The 25,558-nt window shown below is 41.5% G+C and overlaps 2 protein-coding genes across 2 annotated transcripts; one reads left to right on the top strand and one right to left on the bottom strand.

Annotated features, from left to right (window-relative positions):
- The first annotated feature begins 138 nt into the window (after window positions 1–138).
- LOC145657442 (uncharacterized) lies at window positions 139–3,656 on the top strand. Its single transcript, XM_081712049.1, has 3 exons — window positions 139–1,748; window positions 2,080–2,190; window positions 2,539–3,656. The coding sequence occupies exons 1-3, from the start codon at window positions 1,623–1,625 to the stop codon at window positions 3,034–3,036; spliced, it is 735 nt and encodes a 244-aa protein (XP_081568175.1). The 5' UTR covers window positions 139–1,622; the 3' UTR covers window positions 3,037–3,656.
- A 171-nt stretch (window positions 3,657–3,827) lies between these two features.
- Window positions 3,828–25,507, bottom strand: lamb1a (laminin, beta 1a). Its single transcript, XM_027020732.3, has 33 exons — window positions 25,355–25,507; window positions 24,852–25,024; window positions 23,782–23,917; window positions 22,654–22,727; window positions 21,618–21,806; window positions 21,416–21,479; window positions 21,093–21,295; window positions 19,735–19,855; window positions 19,337–19,525; window positions 18,624–18,800; window positions 18,368–18,480; window positions 17,958–18,037; window positions 17,224–17,359; window positions 16,974–17,132; window positions 16,636–16,763; window positions 16,402–16,522; window positions 16,012–16,219; window positions 14,523–14,666; window positions 14,174–14,405; window positions 13,555–13,718; window positions 13,100–13,324; window positions 12,665–12,882; window positions 12,422–12,518; window positions 8,678–9,047; window positions 7,547–7,731; window positions 7,108–7,349; window positions 6,615–6,821; window positions 6,347–6,491; window positions 5,861–6,068; window positions 5,447–5,588; window positions 5,026–5,202; window positions 4,493–4,652; window positions 3,828–4,300 (listed from the first exon to the last, which is right to left on the bottom strand). Exons 1-33 carry the CDS (start codon window positions 25,380–25,382, stop codon window positions 4,161–4,163), a joined length of 5,355 nt encoding a protein of 1,784 aa, XP_026876533.3. The 5' UTR covers window positions 25,383–25,507; the 3' UTR covers window positions 3,828–4,160.
- Between the last annotated feature and the right edge of the window lie 51 nt (window positions 25,508–25,558).

Below are 25,558 nucleotides of genomic sequence, written 5' to 3'. Positions count from 1 at the left end.
TTCTTAGGATGAAAGTGACTCACTAAACATCACTTGAGTACAGTCTATCCGTGTTGAATACAGTTGTACTTAATTGTCCAGCAGCAACAGTTTGGGGTGGGTGGAGTTGAGTATGTCTACAGCTGTTGGGTAGAAGAAGGCTTAGGTCGGTACATGATATTATAGCATATTGCAATAATGTCAGTTGATGAAGATATTAAGCAAATTATCATTCTGTAGCTTTATCACAGACCATTCCTGTTTGATTCTTCCTTTATTATTTCCCCACTCAACCATCCCTGTTGACCAGCATTTTAATGTGGGTTGTATTAAAAAAAAAATGTACAGTAGAAAAACACATTTATCAGAGGCCATCAGAATATACTAATGAACTCCAAATATACATTTTTTAAAAAGTTACTTGATAATAATAATATATCTTAGATTTTCAGTCTGGCAAAGAATGCTGGGGTTCATGCAAATAAAGCAAAGAAAATCTGGTATTTTGACCTAGTCTCCAGTAGAGAGTGCAAAATCCTGTCCAGAACAGGCTGTCAATGTGTCATGTTTGGCTATTTTCATTTCCAACCAAATGATCACAGTGAATTTGTTTAGATGTTTTCAGTGTTACATAAAATAAAATCTCAACAGAAGCACTAAGCAACAAGCCTCATACCCACTGAATTGCTGTAGGCATACAAAAAAAGCTCGGCATGAACGAATGTAAAGTTCAATGGCAGTATGTTCATGTCTAAAGCAGTCTATATTGTCAATAGTTTCTGTGCTTGCCATCAGGAATTCCAACCTTGTTTCTCTGGAAAAACCCTCTATTGCAGATCCTTTTTTGGGACCTTAAACACATTTTGACAGATTCTCTATCCCCAGTTCAAATGTAGGCCTATTTGCATAACACTTTTAAAAATGCATGTTGTTGCAAAGCAGCTTTACATAAATGAGACTATGTACAGTTATTCAGGCCCCTAATGAGCAAGTCAACAGGATCAAAGAAAACTTTGAGCGGAACCAAGTGTCACTTTTGCTTGAACACGGACGAAAAATAAATAGACATGACCTAAATAAAGGAGGAATACAGCAATACTAGCTAACCGGGCTAAGACGAACGAAGGGAATCCAGGATTAAGCAAACAAAACCGAAACATAAGCGCAACGACACCAGAGGCTGGGAAAAATCCACGAGGAAGAACCTAAGACACTGCCCAGAAAAATACAGGAGACAAACAAGGGGTTTTAAGCAGGAAGGTTAATTGGACAAATTAGAAAGAGCTGGAAATAATAACCGGTGGAGAACAAAGCAAACGAGAACGAGAAAACACGGAAGTAAACCAGTTACTATGGAGACGGGGGACGCTCAGGGTTGGGAGGGTGACAAGTATATTCACAGAACATTTTAATTCAGTGCCTCAATGCTACTTATGTTCTCTCTCAAAGTAACATCAAGTCCCGATAATTGAAATTACTTTGATATGTTCATGATATTAAAAATGTATTTATTTGAAATGCTTTTGGAATAGTGAGTGTTATCTTTTAAAATTTTGCTCAGCATTCTGCATGACCAAAAGATTGTGACACATTCTATAGAACACTACTGGCAATCAAACACAAACAAAAAATATTTTGAACACATGAATATATTGCCCTCTATGTGTTATAATATTAACACAATGAGAAAATTAATAGTTAAGTTTAAAAACCCTTCATTTAAGACATCTCCAAGGAGAAAGCAAACAAGGTGTTGCTCTGCTGCTCAGGTTGGTATACCAAACATTAGTAGAAATTTAGTTAAATGTATTTCAATTATGCATATCATGCTAAAATTATATGTTTATTTTGTAACAGGATGGAATGAGCATATATTTGTATTGAAATACATCAGTGATAGTTAATTTTGTATATAATCAAATACCCAAAATAACAAACTGCTATTCTTGCACTCTATTAGACAGTCAATTATCTTTTCTGGTAAAAACTAAACTCACATTTGTTGGAGGCAAACACCAATGGCTCACCCACAATTTGTGTATTGCTTATGTAAATATAAAGTATATGGTCTAACTACAGTTATAAATCCATGGTAAGCAGGGTCATGAGGATCTCAGAGTGCGCTCTGTGCCCCTGGTAACACAACTGAAGCCGACTCCCCTTCATGAAAGAACTTGCTGCAGAGAGACTCCCTCCAGGGTTCCTACTCAGGTAAATAATTGTTTCCAAAAGTTGGGCACTATAATTTTTTTATTATAGTTTTGATTCCTCTATTTCACCTACATTTTTATTTGACTATTAAAGGGCAGCATGACAAGAGCCCCTAACACATACTGTGGTCTGAGGCAGACTATTGTACCTTGAGATTTTTGAATGATTATATTTTAGAGACACACATCTTACAAAAATGCCTTCAACCTTGAACACCTGCATCTGCAGAGAGAAAGCAAAACCCCTCCCCTCATGTTCATCTTCTCTGGAGGAGGTTCAGACCTCTCTGCCTGTTGTGTAGCTCCCTTTGCAAAATTATCACTCTTACATACTCATTTCTCAATATAGACTGTAGAGAGGATGAACAGAAAGACAACTCTGCAGGATCGTCTGAGGATTCTGCGGAAGAAAGAGGCCTTGGAGGGCAGGTACATCCAGAATGCCAGTGTACATCCAGAACATCAATGTCCGGCCACTGTGTCCTTCCACACTCCAGAGGAGAGCTCCACGCCAGCTCTGTCTGAGAGAAAAGAGCCCCTGCTGATCCCTGAGTATAGCAGTACTGAGAACAAGCACATCTTCCATTCTGTGGTGGACCCCATTCTCAAAACTGCAGACAGGAAGCAGCACACTTACAGTCTGCAACTGGGCCCCAAGACCAAGCAGCAGCTGGGAAAGAGGCTCGTCGGCCCCATGGTCACCGATGCGCCAAAGCCTTTTGGAGGTTATTCCAAAACTGATAGCTTCTCCTCTTCTGACCTGAAGCGCAGTGCTCCTCAAATCAATGGGGACAGTACTGGGGAGCCCAGACCTCCGCAGCCTAAAAGGAAGAAAGACAGGCATTGAGATCTTTCTCTCCTTTTTTGTACAATTATATTGTTTTTAAAATATTTGGCCACATTGCCCTATACATTACTGAACATTTTATTAAATTATTTCACATTTAACACATAGTGTCACGGCACATATATTTACTCTTACTTATTTAAACACTAATCACTCACTTGACATTTCTGAGCCACATATCAGTCCACAACTATACAGTAAAAAACAGGAAATCAGACTCACACTTACACACACACACCTCTGATTGTCTCCACTCCAAACATTACTTCTTCAGTAGCAATAGCATATAAACCTTCAAAAATGGAATTTCTATCACCTGGCCTTATGATGTTCAGTTTTCCCAACTACTTGCTATTATTTGCTATCCAGGTTGGCAATGACTATTATACTGAATAAATTTTTTTCTTTTATATGAAGACTAAGTGCAACACTCAAGTGCTAAACTATGTACCCCAACATGCATGGTGTCATGCTTTATACTATAATTACTCTATACACAATATTTTACTATCTCTATACACATTGTTTTAACAATGCTTTAATATTTTACTAAATATTGTTATTATATTGTGTTGTGTATTTTGTAATCCATGGCATGGCTATGCAATAATGTAATCTTATTAAACCACTGGCATCCATTCTTCTGTCTTCTGTCTCCTATATTTTAATGTATACACAGCAGCCAAGGATTAAATAAACTGCCATTACTAACTGAAACGTTCAGGTCACAGAATTCTACTTTAAAATTCATTCAAATTTTCTAGGCAAAAAAAAAACAAAAAACAACAGGATGAAAAAATTAAAAACAGTTTTAGTATAGCTTGCATGAAATGTTTATTTGGTTTATGTTTATGCACAGTTTGGTCCAGGAATTCATTGGAGAACACAGAATACAGTTTTATTTGAAAACACTAGAATCAAATGAGCATGTAACAGGTAGAAGACTCTGCAGGTACGTGGTCACCAGGGCAAATGGTGCATTCAGTCTTCTGGTTTCTGGGCTTTATAAATTCCAGCCTACATTCTACTTTGGTATGGGAGCTTTGCTTTATCAAAACATTCATATTTCCCTTTTTAACAGTACATCAATGATTGTTATGTCTTGTACCTAAATAGCATTGTTGTTAAAATAGACATGTGCTGTATACAGTGACTCTCTGACTGATTTCTTGCAGCAGCTCTTTCACAGCCTTCTCCAGGTCCACTAACTCATTGGCCTTGTCCTCTAGTGTCTTCTGGTTTTCATCATAGGATTTTTCCAAGTCTGTTGGCATATTATTTCATTTTTAAATCAAAATATGTGTGCATGAACAAGACACTGATGAAATATTAGACACTTCAAATTTAAAAGTCAGGAAAGAAACAGTTCAGATTTTATTACATTGAAATGGAAGTCATATTTTAACATCTGCATTATTCAGCATTAAGGTTCTAGTTAGGGAACTAAGAGCAGTACCTTTGAGGAGCTGTAATTTGTCAGTAGCTTGCAGCAGGAGCTCTTTGGCCTGCTGTTGAAGCATCTCGGCTCTTTTCTTGGCATTTGCCACTCCCTGAGCCTTCTGAGTGATCAGCTCCTCCACATTACTGTACTTATCTTTCAGCTCCGTGTTCAAATCCTGCAAAGAAATGCACACATTCAAACATGAGTTTGTGTTGCTAAAAAACTTTTTTTCTGTAATCTGTCAGCCTCCCCCTTGCCTTGACCCTGATGTAAGACCAACTGTACCTACCCGCTTGTAACCTTAATTATGAGGAGTAGAGGTGAAAAAATGACCTTTGCTGGATGAGTGAAGCAATATAAACCAACAGCATTCTACCCCTATTAAGTTTATGGCATCAGTATATCTAATAAACATGTGAAGCATTTTCTATTAGTACCAACACATGTGCAGTGATTTCTCAGTAATGCAAGTGATTTCTCCTCTATGATGCATCACTAGTTTTATTCAAGCATTTATTAAATTTGAATTTGTGAGTGTGTGCAGGTACCTTGCTGAGCTGCTCTGCCGTCTCTTTGACACTATATGCATCCTTCTCTGTCTTTTCGGCACTGGTGGAGGTGTTGAGTGCTTTCTCTCTCAGCAGAGCCACATCTCTCTCTAGCTGCAGCAGCCTCTGGGTAGCATTGCTCAGCTTGAATTCTGAATCAGCTGTTTCAGACTCCACCTGGTACCACAGGACATTCAGGATCAAGCCACAGGTTGCCAGAGGATATACAGTCTCAAAGTAAACACTCTCTCAAAGATGCATTTGTGCTGTTTCTGAGTTTTTTTTCTCATGAACAACCAAAAATATAATTCCAAAGTTATGAAATCTCTACACATTTAAACTAATATAATACTTGTATTAGCACACAAATTATTTGTCTACTTATTTGTCACAGAATTCTGGTAAAATGACATTAACTTACAGACGCCAGCAAGTCCTGTGTTCCCTTTATGTCACTGGACGCCTGTTTCAAGGCCTCAGTGACAGCACTATGAGCTTTCTCCGCCTGATCTAGCGCTTCCTGCACCATATCAGCTGTGTTCCTCACATTTGACGCCTCATTCCTGTTACAAACACAGGATTTGAGCTTATCAAGAGTGCAGAAAACTTACTCATGTTATAAGGAGATATGATATATACACGATGGACGGCTATGACAGTATGATTTTACAACTGTTGTTACAGCTGTTTCATTATGTAGCCACTAGAGGATAATAGTACACCACACACACGGACAGCAATAACTGTACATTATTAATACTGAGCTTCTGAGACAACCATTAAAAAATGAGAGTTGTAAAACTAGTCTGCACTTGATGCAGGATGTTATTCTGACCTGGCTTTGCGCGCCTGCTCCAGCAGGCTCTCGGCTCGGTGGATGTCATCGGCGCTCTGGTTAAGGATGTTCTCCACGTCAGACAGGCTGCCCACACGTTCGCGGATCTCGGCTGTCAGGTTCTGCAACTGGGCTGGCGTGGTGGGCATTTGCATCTGCAGCACTTCGTTAGCCACTGCCTCGATGCTCTCCAGATCAGCTCCCTCTTCTGCCATCAGCAACAGCACGAGGATCAGTGGGGCAAAGGTTAGGACCACTTAACTGAACCTTCAAAGCAGTTCTGTGCAACAGACCTGGAAATGGCTAGCACTGTATAAACCTGGAAATTGGGTATGCTAGTGATGCTGTGCCAGTCATTGCTTGGGACAGGGGGTACACACCCACCTAATAAAAGCCAACTTGTATCCTCTTCAGTTTTATCACTGTGATATTTCCATGATGAAATTTATCTGATCAGTCAGAAGTGAGTAGGTGGTATGAGCTTACGGGTGAGAAAGTCCCGGATCTGTCTGATGAGGTCGCGTAGCTCCTGGTTGCTGTGGTCCACACGTCGTTTAGTCTCGTTGGTCTTCAGAAGCACTTCCTGAGCATTCATCTTGGCCTCGTCTGCTTTTACCTTTGCCTCTGAGACCTGAATGCACAGCAGTCTGAATTAAAGCTCAGAGACCTTAATATACTGCAGTCTGAATGAAAGTACATATATGGTATCCTGATCAGACATCCAGACATCCCATAGTTGGGAACCCAGGCTCACCATCTTGGAGAGCTTGTCCACCTCTTCCATGGCACTGATGATATCCTGTTCAAAGTCCTTGGTTTTCTTCGATGCATGCTGGGCCAAAGTTGTGAGGCCATTACATCCCTCTCCCCCGCATTTACTGTTTCCTATAGCATCCACACAACCTAAGCCTCCGCAGGGGGAGTCTGCACAGGTCTCTGAACCAGCAGGACTGCCACAGGTCTGGAATCAGGTCAAAGCAAAAATGATCAAAATGTCTTAGAACCAGCAGGATTGCCACAGATCTTGGATCATATCAGAGCGGAATTCGTCTCTATACAGGCTATCTACCTCTGATTAAGGGGAACAGTTAGATGGGAAATTGATTTATGCCAGTGACTACTTATATTACCATATAATACCATCAATAATATTTTGATGTTGTCACATAGGACATATAACACATACACCTTTTATACTTCTTACTAATCTCTGAAGGTTTTATCGTAGCTTATAAGGTGATGTTCACCTTCTCACTGAGCTCACTGAGGTCCAGAGTTTCCAGCTGGCCAGCCAGGTGGTCCAGAGCTTTAGCATGCTCAGCCTGCTTCCTGTTGAAGTCATCTTTGGTCTGGTTCATCTTGGCTTCTGTTTCTTTGCGCAGCGAGGCTGACTGCTCTACCACGCTGTCTGGGTCAGTGGTGGAAGCATTCACACGCGCCTCTGCTGCTTCAGACTGCTGCAGGTATTTGCTCATGCTAGCTGATGCTCCTGGACATGTGCAGACACAGATTTAATCACATCCACACACTCCGTGCATTAAGTAGTCAATGACTCGAAGCACTACATTGTTTTTTAAAAGCCATATTGTATCATTTTGATTGAGGCATGAAGACGTGTCAAAGGTATAAGAAACTATTAACGCAAATCAGAGTGCAATCTTTTATGTCAGATGCAGTGTTGCTGACCTCGCACATCTGAATTCTTCATGAACTCAACTTGGTTTTGCAGCTCTTTGACAGTACGTTGTAGTTTCTGAGTTTCCTCACTGAATGCCTCCAGCTTGGTCTCTGTACTATTGCTGTCAGCTGAGATCTGAGACATCAACTCCTCTGTCTGATTCAGCTTGTCATTCAATTCACCCATCAAGGTTCTGCAAAAAAAAAAATAAAAAAAAAATACATATTTAAATAAAATGTGTATTTTTAAACATTTTACAGAAGTTTATTTAATTAATTATGCAAGATCAATCTCAACTGAATTGCAATCATGATCCTTATGAAACGATGTATGTTTTTCATTTGATAAATATAAAGAGCGGATGCATTTCCAGAATCATCCACTAGAGGCCACAAATGAGCTTTACATTGTGCCATCGTTAATGTTTTAGGGCGTTTTCACACTATATCTTTTTTCCGGACCCAGATACGCTTGCTCCACAAGTTTGATACGTTTGGTCAAGTATCGATCTCTGATCCTTCTGAAATCGGTGGTCTCGAGTTCGCTTCTAGCGAGCTCCAGAGCGGTCCGCAGCAAGTGTGGCAGCTATTCACTTCCGGCAGCGTGTGGGGCTGCTTGATTGGTTAATTAAGTGGCGTGACTGCTTTGACTTATCCCGTTACTTCCCTTTTCAAGCTTCATGTTTTTTTCTGAGTAAATAAATGTTTACTGTCCAGGCAAACTTTTAAAATCTCTCGAGAGTATATTTTACAGGGGAAAATATACTGCATACGTATCTTCTCATACAAGAATGGCTCCTTGTTTGCAGGCGCTCCTTCACTGTGGAATTCCATGCATCCCATATGCACTGTTCCTTGCTGCCTGGGTGTATGTATCCAAGCACAATAATAAAAAGCAGCAAACCTATGAAGCTTCTACATGCAGAAAAGTGACATATGGAATTGCGCAGTCGATCTACAGTTCGGATACTGTTCTTGTGTGTGAAAGCAAACCAGTGATAATAAGCCCCTCCCCCAAACAAGCCTAGAATCGGTCCTGGGTGCAGACTCAAGTATTCAGAACAAGTACGAAAACGCCCTTAAACCAAATAGGACCCTACCACCCTCTGTGTGCTTGGACATATGTGGAGCATGACGTACGTGGCTTGCTCCAACAGGCCCTGGATCTCACTGAGGGGCTGAGTGGCAGGGTTCTGGGCCAGGATGTCCCGGATGGAGTTAGCGCTTCTCTCCACACTGTTAATGGTGTCCTGGTAAGGTCCAATGATGCCGCTGGATTTTATGGTGTTGACCTTCTGCACCAGCCTATGGGTCTGGTTGGTGAGCTCTCCTATGATCACATCCCATTCAGCGAAGCACTGGTGGCAGCGCTTGCAGTGCGGGAAGTCACCAGAGTAACCACGAGCACATATGTCACAGCGGGGGCCCGAAATGCCTTCCGCACACACACAGTGGCCAGTGTCTTTGTTACACTGCGGCTCTGCGATTCCCCTGTGGTCACAATCACATGCTGCCACACACACACACACACACACACACACACACACACACACACACACACACAGACTGGATATGTACAACACACAAAAAAACAATGCATTTTCTGAGTACTGTGCCTTTAACTAGCTGTGTTGAGTCCCTTAACCCTAGCATATGGACAGCTCTCATATCATCCTGTAAACACTTTTATAAACTAAAAACCTGAAACAAGTAAATTTAACCATGCTTAAAAGTTTATGGGTTCAGTTCAGAGATGGTAACCAGTAATAGGATAGGGCTTCTCCACTTTAATTTTGAGCCCTTCAACAGCTGATCACAGATGTTGCACTACAGAGTGAGAACTGGCAACCACTCAGTGGGCTGGGAAATAGAAAGGGAGTTAAAGCACAAATTACTACGCTCCACTAGAGAGATGCCATCTGGAAACAAAAGGGTTTCAACTAGCACACAAATAGTGAAAGACCCTAAGTAAATATAATAGCAAAGATGACTTTACACCACCATTACACACACACACACACACACACACGAAATCCTTACTCCTCCCCAGCCAAACACATACACAGGAAGCCTCCTGCCGAAGGAGACCCGTTTCTGCCACATGTTTATATTCACATCCCCCAACACAGCTTCTAGTCATTTACTTGAAAAGCATTCCAACCTGAAGTGTTTCTCACACACACACACACACACACACACACACACACACACAGGCAGAATTATTGGGACTACATCGAATGAGCAAATTCTCAGATAAAGGACGTCATCTCCTCAGGGCCCTAATGTGGACAAAAGGCTATGTGGAAGTTGGTGCTTAACTTAGAGGTTAATCCTGCTATTGTAGAGGGGGCCTCAGGCACTGCAGAAGGGAGCATCCTGATGAAGCATGCAGTGAATTTGAACCCTGGAGACGCTGAAGCTGAAAATATGCAGGTCTTTGTTTTTGATACTGATACACATTTATTATCTAATGCACATTTGGTAATACCACAACTGCTCTCTAGAGGTTAAAGGAAAGCTTAACCATGGAATAACTCTAAAAATGCATATTGCCTCTATTTACATTTATAGTAAGCCTCTATTTACACTACCTTCACATATACAGGCCACAGCCTAGGTGTGGAGATGGAAATATTTAACACACACACACACACACTCATGCACATACACCATAGTCCCACCTGCTTTTTTCTGTGACCAGTATTCAGGACTGTTAATAAGTGAAAATGCTCAAGTTATTATATACCCCATTTGTATAGGCAGCTCCTTGCAACAGAGAGGGTGAGATTTTCAGTAGGCACAATGATCTATATGAGGTAACAAACAGGCTGATCAAAAAAGGAACCTAATTGTGAAAGTTTCCATTCATTGTAGCAATTTTGAGCAATTGATTGTCCTAATTTCCTTCTTTATCTACATAGAGATACCAAGACATTAATTTATTGTAACAACCCAGTGGAGTAAGACTCTCGGATCATGATGTAAGTAACGTTCCATTGAAAGCATAGTTTTAGATCTGATTGTTGTAATAAAATTTGATGCATGTCTGAGCACAAGGACCTACATGATTACACTATGATGCATAGCAGAGATAAGACAAAAGAGTCTAAAAGGAAGAAATGTACCTGAAACGACACTAACAATAGAGAGCAGAACATTAAAAGAACTGGTCTCATCCAATCCAACCAACTTGCTTGGTGGATACTACTTTTCTACCTTCACATGTTGTGACCTCACCTTGCACTTGGGTACTTTATTAAAACGAATGTACAGAATCTACTACCACAGTCACACAAATGGCACCCTCAACCAGCTGAGGAAAAGCACACCCTTTTTCCTCCCCTGGAGTGGAATTAGGGCATATTAAGGGTAAGTCAACACTTAGCTATGGGCGGGGGGGGGGAGGGTAACTGGATGTTAGAGAAACGACTTGGAGGGGGCTTCCTGCTATGTCGCAGTTTGCCAAACAAACAAGGAGGGCGATTTCTATCAGTACAGACTCCTCAGCTGTGGAAAAAAAAGACAAACGATGTCCTTTTAAAGGCTGGCTTCCTGCAATGAGCCACTCAACCTCAGCTTCAGAAACATTCAGCCAAGAATACAAACCAAGGACAGCCCTGAGAGTACATCCTGTCCATATGTCTCAAGTGAAGCTGGGTAGTCCAGCCTTTCAGAGACTGCAACATATCCTTATGATTTAAAAACTACATTGACATCAGGAAGTTAATGTACACATGGCTGACACTGATAAGTGACAGTGATCAGTTTTGTCCCCAGATGTATGAAGTCACCAGTTCATGTTTTATCAAGTCTGGTCATTCTTGAAGGTTAGGTTCACTATTTTATAAACCTTTACATTATTAAAATTGTTGATTTGCATCATATATAATTTTGTATAATACCACTTTGCCAATAGCTTTAGTAAATAATTGCTCTTCAGTTTAAACACAGTCCAAAGTGGCAACCATTTAAGTTTTTAATAGGCCCAGTTAATCTGCTTTTGAAAAGAGGAAGCTCAAAGGATAATCACATAGGACTAGATTAGGTTCTCAAAAAAGACCCTCATGCTTTTTTAATCAGGTTTTGACTGTCGGGTTTTATTGCATTTTTACCGACTGCAGAGTTGGCCAGGATGTAAAGTGGCCAAAAGTCAACTGTTATTCAAAATATGTTCTGAATGAAGATAAAACACACAATGCACATGAGTATATTGTGTGCTTCTATTTAAAAGAGAAAGTTTTTGGAAAGCTAAAAAGACTGCCCCTTTGAGAAACTTACTTCATAGAGGACTGGCCGGTTTCTCAAATCTAAAGCTGTTAGAGAGTGGTTGTAAATGTTGGGAAACAACAATTACTGTAAGGTATAGGCTAAAAAGTGTTTTAAGAGCCTTCTGTCTTAACAGCATGTTTTAAGCTGTGGTGTACCCTATCCAGTACTATGAGGGACAAAGGCTGCTCTCTGTAGACTTGTACTGCATCATAGCCCCTTCAGGGAAATCCCACTAGAATAAAGCTGCATTGTAGACAAAGAGAAGATACTGGGAAGCTTAACCAGATTTCCTCTGAGCCCATTATGGTGCTCAAACATCTGGAGCTAATCACAGAGCATGAAGACATTCACTGCTATGGTCTAAAGCCTCATCATGGTTAATCTAATTCTCAGTGCTTGTATGAATCCATTTTAACTCTGCGATGCTCTGCAAAGTTATTTCCATCATACAAAAAAAATGACGCTATTATATCGAGAGCTCTTTGATTTCTCCTAACTGAAAATGTGATGAGAATATTCTATCTACTACTACTACTACTTCTACTACTACTACTACTACTACTACTACTACTACTACTGATAATAATAATAATAATAATAACAACAACAACTTACCATGACATTTGATTTCTGGGTTCCCCCAAAATAGCTCTCTGCATTCTCCACATGTCCTCCCCCCAAAGCCAGGCTTACATGAACACTGGCCACTTATCTAGAACAGAGCCACGAAAGCAGATGACTTACACGAACTGTGCAACTCCAGCTGCATTAGCACATAGCCCATGAGCCAATCTGACCCTGAACAGTTCTGCTCTGAGCCTAAGGCCAGTGGTCGGACTAGATGTTAGGGTGAACCACCTCGTTGCAGCTGGAGCTGGAGCTGTGGCTGGGGTCACAATGGCAGGGCTCGCAGCCTCGGGCGCTGGCCATGTTCCAGGTGTCCGGGGCACACAGGTCGCAGTGTTGCCCCACCACGTTGGGCAGGCAGTGGCACTGCCCACTGCTCAGCTCACAGTGGCACTCGCCCACCGAGGGACACACCTCCTTCTGAGTCCCCAAGTGGTTGCAGACACACCCTGCAGAGCAGCGAACAGCACGTGACTGAAACTGATACGTCAGGCTGACATGACATGGAAGTAATCAACAGTAATCAACAGACAAATATATATATCACTAATAAGCAAAATTCTAAATTTGCACATGTACAACAATCAGGGGTAAGAGGTTTGAAGCGTCTGAGAATGACCTTCAGAGAAATGAAGGCCCACCTCTAAAACCAACTCTAATACTTACTTCTGCAGTCCTGAGTAAGGGCATTGCCATAGTAACCCAGTTTGCAGCGTTCACAGCTCTCGCCTTCAGTGTGGTATAGGCACTTGAGACAGGTGCCAGTGTGGGCATCGCAGGACCCCGGATCCACCAGGTCAATGTTTTTATTGCACTGACACGGCCGGCACTCTCCACCTGCCTCATGAGGGTTTCCATAGAAACCAGGTGCACACTCATCACACCTGGAACCTAAATGGATTGAAGAAATCAAGCAATCAATGCAAAATTCCATACAGGGCAACGTCCTCAGTCATGATGTTCACTTACACTCACTTAATGATATTCACTTGTATGTTGAAAATGGTCTTCAACACACTGTATCCAATAAATATCCCAATTATAAAGCTTCAAACTAAAACAAGCTCCTGTACTAGATATTCCATGAGAACCTTTCCCCTTAACTACACGATGTTAGTTACCTTTATAGCCCTGGCTGCAGACACAGAACACATGGAGTGAGTCATGGCTCTGGTAGCACATGCCAGCAAACTGGCGACTGCTGCCTGGACCATCCGGACACATGCAAGGGCGGCAGTGGTCCCCGGAGCCCAGGACAGGGTCACCATAGTAACCATCCAAACATCTGCAAAGACAGTAAAGAAACTGAGTTGCATTTCAGTGAAACTTTACAAAGCCAAGTTCAGGTTAAAATGATGAACACAGCATAGCCTGAAATGGATAGTGAAACAGCTTGTGATGTTTTGACCTGGTGCTGTTGTGCACTAGAATGAAAAAACTTAAGATCAGAATGTCAGCTATAATTTGAGAGCTTTAACATTTATAGTGGGTGAATTACATAAGAACTACAGCCCATTACATTATTTTTATTTACATAGCCCTTCTTATTTCAAGAGACCGATTAGTAATTGGGCAAATAAGCATAATGTTGAATAAAATAGTAAACTTCCTCAGAAACCGATGACTTGCTCTGTGGCTTTTTACCACATTAATTGTGTTGAATGGTTGTCTATCCGCTGTCTATATTATTACAGCATAGCTAGGTTCAGTCTCACCACCGCCCTAAATTGAGTGACGGACCTCTCGCAGTTGTGTCCAGTGGTGTGCTCCTGGCAGTCCAAGCACTGGCCCGTGTGGGGGTCACACTGCTCCGCATGGCCATTACACGTACAGGGACGGCAGTTAGGGAAGCCCCAGTGTCCGGGGAGACAGCGGTCACACTGACGTCCATATGCTCCCGGAACACATTCGCACTGACCGGTGGCCTCGTGGCAGAATGCATACACAGAGCCCTGAGGATCGCACCCACATTCTGGAGGGAGAGAGCAGGAAAGAGCCACCTGTTTATCCACTGGCTCTGTTTCACAACAAATCAGAATACCAGGGTGGACACACTGACTAGTGAAAATAGGAACAAAAACAGACTCACCTCTGCACCCTTGGGGTCCAAAGTGAAAGGTAGAGGGGGCACATTTGTCACAGTTTCTGCCCACTACATTCGGCCGACACTGGCACTGCCCACCATTCGGATCACACACCGTACTGAGGGAACCCTGAGGATCACACTCACAGGCTGACAGAGAGAGGGCGAGACAGAGAGAGAGATGGAGAGGTGTTTGAAGGCCTTTTCCTTATACAAACTTCACAGCCATCAACACCTCAGACTCAACTAGCCCTATGTAGTACATGCCTAAGATATCATGTAGAAATACATAAAATACAACTTTTTTAAACAAAAGCTTCCAAATTCCTTCCAAATTAGATCGCTCCTCAATCACTCTAAATCTACATTATATCTAAAGTCTATGGTCACAAGAGATGCCTTCTTGTCTTCTCTCTCTCTTGACAGCCAGAGTATGCATGAAAGCATACATACCTGCTCCTTCCAACCTCATTGCAGATGGAATGCTTCATATACTAAGTTGTATAAACATTAGCATATAAGGTATGCATGAAAGAATGCATACTTCAACTCGTCACGCAACTCCTTGTTTAAACATTCATGTCCTTAAGACCGCTGGTGTCCCTGCAGCTTCCCACACTGCCAGCTGGAGCCCGCTGGAGCAGCAGACCTCAGTGGTCTCAGTGGCCCTGAGCATGCACACAGAGCTGAAGTACTCAGCCTGGTCAGTGTGTCTGACATGCAGCAAACAGTGGCCGGAGGCCATGACAAATGAGCGGTAGCCACCCAAACCTCAGCATCTACAGGTCTACACCGACATCACTTCATTCAGTGTGCTCCTTCCAACCTCAGTGTAGATGGAATGCATCATATACTAAGTTGTATAAAGATTAGCATATCATTCAATGAAATGTTTATTCATAGGAATTCATTAAACTATTTATTACTGAACATTAATCATTGCACTTGCATATCACACATTTTTTATGCGTTCTAAAGATTACAGCATAACCAAGAACTATAGACTTTTTTCATTTATATTATCTCTTAACAGAATCCCAGATATTATCAGAATCATTTGACATTCTAGGGGCCTGGATGAACTCTGTCTTCAGATTCACAAACCTGTAATTACTAAAATGAAAACAGTTTGTTTCCTGTCTCCAGGACTTTCTCACTCTCTGTTTGACAGTGGATGAGATTAATGCTGTTGAACAAGTTTGCCTCAGAGAGGAAAGGCCCTATAATCATGCTTCAGGCTTTCACACACTCACAAACACAAGCCATGACATGCGGAGAGAGAGAGAGAGAGAGAGAGAGAGAGAAGCAGAGAGCACAGGAGAGGAACGACATGCAAAAGAGAAGAGACTGAAGACCGTTGCCTGACACGCCACATGCGCTTGCAAGGCTTTAGGTCCTGGAAATCGGACAAGGAAACTGATGGAGTGAGTGTGTGTTGGCGTGTGTGTGCAGGTGTATGCGTGTGTGTGTGTGTGCCTTGCCTGTCAGTTTGTACCTTTAGCTCTCTGGTGCAGAAGAGCAGACACACTGAAGATGAAGTTTCTACAGATGTCAGGCATGGGTGTCTTCACCACACTCTGGCTGTTCTCCAAGCAGCGGTAGCGCTGGAAGGTGTCCCAGGCACTGTTGGTCACCACGTCCCCACCCTCTGACCCAGAGCCAGAGAAGATCTCCAGATTCTTGCAGTGAGGCATCAGCACAATCTATGAAACACCGGCCAAAACTGTCAAGAGCTTGCTTACAGCACAACGAAGGTATTTTCATGTAGTGAGACTACACTATAAGGGAGTAACTGGCAATAAATTGTTTTTTACACTCTGAATAGTGTGTATTTCACTTTCGAAGTATTTTTGATTGAGCCTAGGGGATGAAAGAAGGAAGATACCGAGTCAATAAGTGTGTAGGGAGATTGTATGTCACTGCTGGTGGAGTATCGAGGAAGACTCAGGCGCACAGTGTAGTTCAGCCCCTCCTCAAAGCATACAGGCCTGGGCAGCACCACGTACCTGAGCAGAAGTGCAATGAACACTTAGATTGAACAGATTCACTTTTATCCGAACACAATAAGACCTTTCTTAATCTCACTGCATCATAAACATGTTCACACACACACACACACCTGGAGCCAGGATGTAAGGACACCACCTGGTTGTCATCATCCGGCATGGTGTTGGCACAACGGCTCTCAGTAGTGATGACATGAGGCCTGATGACTGTCATCAGTACTTCCTCCCACTGCTCTGGAAGCTACACAAACACACACACACACAAAATGAAAGGACGAAACAAATACCTGCTCTATGATGTGATGCGGATAAAGGTGTTTGCTGGTCTTAAAATAACACACTCCTCTATCAAAGCAGTTTGGTATGCTCCATGCTAGTCATCTATTATGTGGTTAGACTGTAAAAACTTGATAGAAATGAAATGAAGATGCAGAACTGTGCAGAATCTAACCTGGGGTTCATAGCGAATAAGAATGTCATACTCCATGGAGAATGGGATATTGTCAATGCTGAACTCCAGATAAGCCCCTTCCGGAACATTCACAAAGCCAATACCAGTCCAGGTTGGGGTGCGGTCTATAGGGTAGGGTCTCTGGACAATGCTTACACCCTGGAGAGACAGATTTGTAATCTACACTGCAGAGGCAACTCAGCAAACATCACTCTAAAGATAGTATATATAGTAGATATAGTAGACTTACAGGTCCAAACTTGGCATCTTCGGCTTCATAAACATAGTGGTCCAGAGCAATAAAGTAAAAGCCAGACTCCACCTGGTCACAGCTACGGCCAAACATGTGCTCCCGACACTGACACTGACCTGTCTCTGCAGAACAGCTGGCAAATTCAAACAAGAAACATGAACATGATCTCTATCTCTCCAGTGGGAAGCAGGAAATCAACTGATATATTTACACATAAGTATATACGTCATGACAAATTATAGATGGGATGTTTCCTCTCAGATGTTTTCCATGAACAATTCCATTGGGAAATGATTTAGAATTGTGTTCAAAACTTAAGCATAACTCCTAAAAGTGAAATAAAACTAAAAGAAGGACTACTTCCACATCTAATCTGGTCTTTACATGTAGTGTTACTGCTGAATGGAGTTGTTGATATCTAATGTATTATTTTTATGACAATAATGCATTCTTTATAATAATAAAGAAATAATATATATATATATATATATATATATATATATATATATATATATATATATATATATATAAAGCATGTTTTGATAATTGGTTTAGTTTTCAATGCTAGTCCCAGGTCATACATTTTAACAAAATGGCAAGAAAGATCAGTCTGAAAAGACAATTTATGTGGGTTGAGTAAACAAACCAATATAGCTACCTTCTGAAAATTAATCACAACAACCAGAACATCTACACTGCTGAAGGCAGACTGAGCTTAATTTTAACCTCACTTGTTATTAAGAGCACCTCCAGTATCGCAGTCACATGGCCTGCAGCCATCCATGTCATTGCTAAGCCCCCAGTGCTGAGGCTGCAAAAGATGAACAGCTTGTTAAAGCACTCTCTGAACAGCAAGCCATGTATGTCACATCTCCCCAGGTGTGAAACAGGGGTTTACACTGGGGAAATTTACTCTGTAGAGAGAGAATGTTTGTCTGTCTGTGCCAGCTCTTGCATAAACAAATAGAATAAAGGGCTGTCTTGAGATTACATGTAAACAATTGTCACTGCAACACATTGCATAATAAAATAATGTTCCTTAGAATTGATTTGTTACATCGAGTGACAGTAGTCTAATTCCCAAATAGATAAATGTCCAGTATTGTTATGAATGCGTCTTCATAAGCAAAGGGTAACTTACTAAACACTGGTCACAGTCTTTCCCCATAACCAGACGCTTACAGTAGCAGTTTCCTGAAGTTGTGTCACAAGGGCTTCCACCAGGAATGGTGCCCAGCACATTACAGTTGCATTCTAGGTAAAACAAGTGGACAACATGCACCGTTTAATAAATTTACACAGTGATCATGCAGCACAAAAGCTGAAAAAAAAATAAATGCAGATGGCCCTTATCGTCTTGACTGTGAAGCAGGAAGTTGGCATTGCTACACACTTACGTTGACATCCCAGCGGGTGCTCGCTGAGGCCGTAATGGCCTTGTTTGCACTGGTCACAGCGTTCACCCTCCACATTAGGCTTGCAGCGACACTGACCCGCTATCAGTCCCAGAGAGACATCTGTCAGTGCGTCACAGATGCCGCCATTCAGAGAGCCAATGGGATCACAGTTGCAAGCTAGAGAGGGACAAAGATAAAGCCATTAACAACAGCCACTAAGAACTGCCCCTTTCTACAATTTCACTCCATGCACTAAATCAGCATGCACGTTCAACAAATCAACACACATATTTGTTATGGAATCAAACGAAAGAGGGAAATAGGTTTGGTAATTAAGTATGAAAAATGCCAGTCATGTCTTTGTACTTTTGAATAACTGGGCTGTTACACCATGTGTGGTCTGAAACAGAGCCCACATTTTTGCTTTGCAGTAAAAAAGGCTGGCTTTAAAACCTCAGTCACTGTGCAAACATATGAAACCACTGCATTGTGTGCAGGCTAGGGTTCCGTTCTGTGGTGAGTGGGAAAACTTCAAGGGCTAGGTATTTCCCTGCACCAACCCCCCCCACCACAAAGAGAGCCAAAGGTTCAAAGGCCCAGTCAGACATGCCTTTCCATCTAGACCAGACAGACAGAAAAAGGAACAGATGACTGCAGATAGGAAGAGAAGAATAACAGGATGTGAGCAAAACGAGACGAGTGATGGGACGCACGTTCGCAGATGTTGGGGTTGCGGATGTCCCGTTCCTGGTGCTGGTAGAATAAGGGCTTGCACTGCTCGCAGTTGTGGCCCATGGTGTTGTGCTGGCAGTCATCACACACCCCTCCACTCACATTGCCAGAAGCTTGGTACACAGCCATGTCGAAGTGGCAGGATTCACTGTGGTGATTGCAGTTGCACTCTGTACAGGCAATGACAGATTACAGATATACTCTTTTATGCACTTAGTCATTTATCCATTCAGAACTCCAACGTCTTTCACTTTTACAGGGTATTGTGAAAGTGCTTTAGCTGAAAGTTCCTGTAATTTAGTAGCAATGCAAAATACTAACAGTATGATTATAAAGTATTTGTATCACATGTACATAATGTTGACCATAACTATCATACTTTTGCAGGCGTTGGTGTTGCGGCCCTCTGCAGGCCTCCAGGGCAGGTCATGGTAGAAGTCCTGACAGCGTTCACAGTTCAGACCCATAGTATTGTGGTTACACATACAGTGACCATGGACCTGCAGGATGAGCCAGTGTAAGGATTATAAACCCACAACCATGGAACAACTGAAGTATGAAAAACAGATTAACTGGGAAACAGGATATGAAAAAAACCTCAAAAACTAAAAATATCTCTTGGAGATAACTACAACATGTGTGAACACTAATGTTTTAAATTACTTAATAAATATATATTTAAGCATCTAACTCCATTTGTAGTGAAAAACTGTCACAGAATCCTATTTGATTAAGGGCATGCATTGAATTCAAAAGGCTTTACATTTTTTTTCACGGTACTTAAACAACACCATCGTTTCCATTAATCAGGTTCTCTTTAAAAGATAGATATTCTTTTAACACCAAACATAGCCTCTTCGAGCAAGAGGAAGTTGGCAAACGACACAGCTGCTCAGAATGAAGTACAAAATTCCCCATCCAGATGGCAGCAGAAAATGTTTATACTGGAGGCATCTGGACTGCATTAACAAACGCCAGCTTTGAGAGCACATGCGCAGAGTTCAGGCAATCTCTTGTGTTACTGTACTGCTTCGCAGAAGAAATCAAAGAACATCACAGTGCTTTTGATAATATTAAGTTTTGACATTGGGATCCAAACGGATTTCATTCATGTTTTGCTAAGATTGTGCAATGGAAACATTTCTGTTAGTCAGAGAAGAAAACAGGATGGAAACTAAACAGAAACTCCCTCATTATACTTATATAATATTATATTTCAGGTGCATATACACAAGCACAAGCACCTTTCTGAATGCAATGCAGCAAAAACTGAAACTTTTGCATCTGTGTGTGTGTGTGTGTATATTCATGACTTCTCACAATCATTCGGTCTTCTCAGTTATTACACAGTCCACATTATTTTATCCTAATAGGAAGCAAATTCTAAATGTGGGCTAGCAGTCCACAATAGATTTATTCAACTGACTTCTTCCCATGAGAGTCACTTATCAAGGCATTCTTCTCTTAGCTCCTCCTTGACCGGAAGCTAGTCAAAATAATCAAGCTGGGACTCCCAAAAGCACTGCTGCACAAATGCCAGTGTGACATATTGGAGAATGCATTGCTTTGCACTTAATGTTTTCTACAACCACATTTAACACTACAGAACTTTTGCAAAACTGAGTTTTGAACATTAAACCTTCTCTTAAAGGTCTGCATCAGTAATAATAAGATAGCAGCCTAGATTTTTAACCTGTTTGTGCTTCAGTTACCAGTGTCATGCTTGTGAAAACCTACCATTCCTTCCACCACATCCCCTGCTCCATCTACGGGGGCACACTCGGAAGCATGGCCATAGCAGAAGCAATTGCCCCTCACCACCATGTCATAGATCGCATAGTAGTACTTCTCCTTGATCTCAATACGTGAGTCCAGCAGATTGTCTCCCAGTGTGTGCAACTTAACGAAGTTCACTCTCAGATTTGTGATCTTCAGCATATCTACCATTAGGGGGAAGATACTGTTGTAAATATCCATTCCTGAATTCTGCAGAACATGTGTACATTTTCTATGTTAAAGTTTTTCATTTATTCATCTGTCTATTAAAGTGATGGCCTTACTCTGGATCCTGGGGCTGTAAGGATCGTCAATCTTGAATGCTGGATCCAGTACACGAAAAATGACCTGGACAAATAAAGGTTTGCAGATATATTAACGATGACCCCACAAATTGTGCACATACACAAAGTACCATCTGAAACTACTGTGCAAGCTTTGAAGTGCACTTTAATTAATTTATAGCAAATACACAATAAAGTTTACCTCGCCCTCAGTTGATGGCTCAATGTCAGAATAGCGAGAGTCACAGATGACATCATCCACCTTCTTCATGGGGCCATGGGACTTGAATGGAAAAGAAGTCTCGCAATCATAGGCAAAGTAACGGTACACCTGCCAGGTCTTCCCAAAGTCTGCAGAGCGCTCGATCACCATGGCAGCAGGCCGGAAAGTCTAGGAGATCACAGAGGTGAGAGTACATTAATAACGAATGAGCTAAATGTCTAACTGAAGAATGGGTCTTCCACTAGTTCTTTGCTATGCCCAAGATCATCAGTGTATTCTAGCTTCTCAACAATATCTCAAACAGTTAATGGTGACACACCCATCTTCTGGATTGGCTATGGCTCTGACTAAAGCACTGACTTTTAATCTTCATGTTGGGAGACAACAGCAACACACTCCAGATGCAAATGGAAGACCCTGAACCAATTTTGTTTATCTTTTTTTAACTCCCGTCTGTATGAATTAATAGTGTAACCACGCACAACTAAGAATCTAAATGTTTAAATGATCTTTTGTCCTTCTAAAATTCCATGTATAAAAGTATTTCTCTATGGTTCACAAAGTAGAGATGCATCTTGTCTTAGCTGACAAACTTTAACCTGTTGTTTAATTTCAAATCCAGTGGGCTGAAATAGAAAACTGTTTGGTCCAATTGCTTACAGATTGCAAATTATGTTAAAACTACTCACAGGAACTGTGTAGTTATATTACCATGCGTACCTGTTTATGACAAAGGACATGACATTCTACATCTCAGAAGAACATAAGGAAGACTGCAGAGGAATCTTTATCAGCAACATTCCAAGGGTCTCAGTCACAAGCAGAGCTGGAGCTTTTCCAGACCTCCCAATGCTCTCCCACACTCATCCACAGCCACATTCCCCCACCAACCCCCAGCCTTCCAGCACCTTGGCCTGGGGCCAAGATGAACCCCCAACACACACACACACACACACACACATCATCATCGTCATCACATGCATGACTATGTCCATCAACCTTTCAGCACAATTACCTTGAAGGTCATGATAAGATGGGTGAAGTGGAACTCTGCCTCCAGGTTCAGCTGGATGGTCACATTCTCCATACCTGGCAGAGCCAGAGAGATTTAAAAAAGGTTTAAAGTTACCAAGTACACCCACAGAGTTCTTCAGCATTACATCTTGAATTAAGGACAAATTTGGGAAAAAAAGAAACACAAAAGTAATGGCAAGACTTGTGGCAAGGTCAAATGTGTTTAAAGAACGGAGCCATTGTTTTAGAGCAACAGCTCATGACTTTCATGGCAACATCTGCAGCTACACCGAGAAACAATCCCACATACAGTTAGATCATGATTCTACAGTTGCATCCGAACATCTGTTTTCACTGGATCCATGCCAAGAGCTGTGAAAAGCTTAAATATATAATCATGCAGAATGTCTGCTTCCCCTGAATCCCAGGCCCAAGTGTCCAGCTGGCTGCCACTGCTGTTGTGAACAACCACTTCCCTAGTCATCCATATGCTCCGACCTCCGAACTTCCTCAAGAGAACAACTTAGCCTTATACTCACAGGACTCTCTGGTTACTTCCTTCTTCCCTTCGTTTCACATTCCCTCTTTCCCATGAAACAGGCAATCCAGGGGATTACTTTACCCTCCCCCTCTCAGTGATAAAGTATGGCTGGGTAAAGAATGCTAAAGTACACTGGAGCTGCAACACCACGATGCAACTCATTTAACCTGTATCCATAATTACTAATATTTTAGGATTTCAACACTAATTAATGTAATTCAGGTCATAACCCTGCTTCATGCAGCTGGTGGGCAATAATTCCTAAGAGAAAACAGCCATCATTCCACAGTTAAAAGGTAGGTCATGATATTAACTAGTCAGCTATTAGGTGTTTGCTTTGAAGTTGTAACTCCCAACAGAGGTGTTATTAAAGGGGTCTAAAATGCTTGTGAAGATCCTTCTAACAAACCCTCATTTGCTGTGTTTCTTTTTCCCATGAGAAAAAAAGGCTAGATCCACCATGGTCTTTCCTGTTTACAGCAGTGAGCAATATAGTGGGCATCATTAAAAACAATGTGAGGAAGAATACAATTGTGGAATTTTCAAATAAAAGAACGCAGTTGTGAGGAAGTTGGCTTGCAAACTCACCGTTTTCTGACTGCCACCAAGTCTTAAGTCGATTAGGGGCAAATGTCGTCACCACATTTTCGATTCTGTGACTGGTTGTATGTTCTGTCTCATCGTAGAACTCTTTGGAGTCACACATAAAGCATTTCTTTTCTTCCTACATCGGATGGGGGTGGAAAGAATGGAAAATGTCAATAGCTTTCCAGTGTCCCATGCAGCTATCAGCAAATCTAATGTGGCATATAACTCTAAAGATCCTTTCATTTACTGAGTCTCTATTGAGTTCCAGAAATTGGAGATGAATTACATGCCTTACAGTCTCACTGATCTGTACACAGCAAAGGCCACACTCCACATATGCCACTTTATGAGTGTGTGTGTGCGTGTGAGAGAGAGAGAGAGAGAGAGAGAGAGAGAGAGAGAGAGAGAGAGAGAGAGAGAGAGAGAGAGAGAGATGTTAACAATGGATGTTAAGAATGAGCCCATATACTGGAGAATAGTAACAGGAAGCCCTCATAACTCTGTGAGCCTAAATAATTTTTCCTTTAGTTTTGTTTGTGGTGGTCTCTGCCAGGAAGTAGTCTAGACATTCTAGAGTCCACCAGACTCACAAACACTTCGGTTTCTCATGCAAGAAACAGTTATGACATGCACATGAAATAATGCCTCCCATAAATGACTCTGAGTCATTGAAATAAACACTTGTTCTTCATTCTACTCTCTTTTACCAAATTAGATATTTTATTTTCATGACTCCTGACAGTTATAAGATTCAAAACAAAACTAAAGATATGAAGGACATATTTCATGATTATGTTTTCACAAAATGGTCTACTTCTTAATGTTCTTAATGCTTGTGTGCAGCAGGATATGTGTACAGCTAAATTAGGTGAGTATGCCTGGAAAATAAGTTTACATATTTATCAGACATAGTGAGGTGAGCATCATCCCACTGGAACAACACAACTATGGATGTCTCATTGGGCCTACTTTAACCAGAGACGTTATCCATCAGAAAGATGTTGGTAGGTCTAGACCTTGATGGAGAAACTTCAACAACTTAGATATAGAAATGTGTATGTTTACGCTACCTGTAAATGACTGACAATACAGAAAGGTTCTGGTTTCTCAAGGCCGCAGGTAGAGGTGGCTGATAACTGATGGGCTCGGCCGATAAGGAGATCTCCTGTAGCGGGGTAACAACTTCCCTCCGTACATACATCAGCACGTTCGGGTATCTCGGCGAGAGCACACGTCCCTAAATCTTCATAAATAAATATATTCGACTTATTTATGTGGACCTTTCCTTCTTCCGTTATGACAGAGAAGCATTTTAGTAAGCCAACATACAATTCATATAAGTAATAAAGCAAAGTATAAACTATGGATAGTCATCTTAAATGTGAAATACGGAATGTGAAATTAAAGTCACGTCTAACGCAGTAAGAATACATTTGAAATTACGGCCTAAAGAGGTTCAAGCCTCAGTAATGTTTTGTTAAATAGGCATTTTAACATTTTCACTTGATTAAATGTATGAAAACTATGGCAAAATATTTGGAAATAAAATCATTAATAGTGAAAACTAACTTACATAAAATGGCTGCGAGTTGTAAAATCATGATTTTCTCTCTGGGTGTTATCCGAATTAGACATATACTGTGACGACACTCCCGCCACCTTCCAGTCCGGCCGTCTGCGCTGCGGCTATGATCCAACTCAACTGAATTGGGTCTGAAGTTTTTTGTTCTCGCCCCCCGTCTCTCCCCACTAGCTCATGCGCACAATGTTCAAAGCC

Source organism: Electrophorus electricus, chromosome 4 (assembly GCF_041902795.1).
Source record: "Electrophorus electricus isolate QZ-2024a chromosome 4, ASM4190279v1, whole genome shotgun sequence".
In the NCBI taxonomy this organism is placed as follows: Eukaryota; Metazoa; Chordata; class Actinopteri; order Gymnotiformes; family Gymnotidae; genus Electrophorus; species Electrophorus electricus.
Note: the sequence above shows the minus strand (reverse complement) of the source record. Positions and strands in the feature narration are given on the sequence as shown.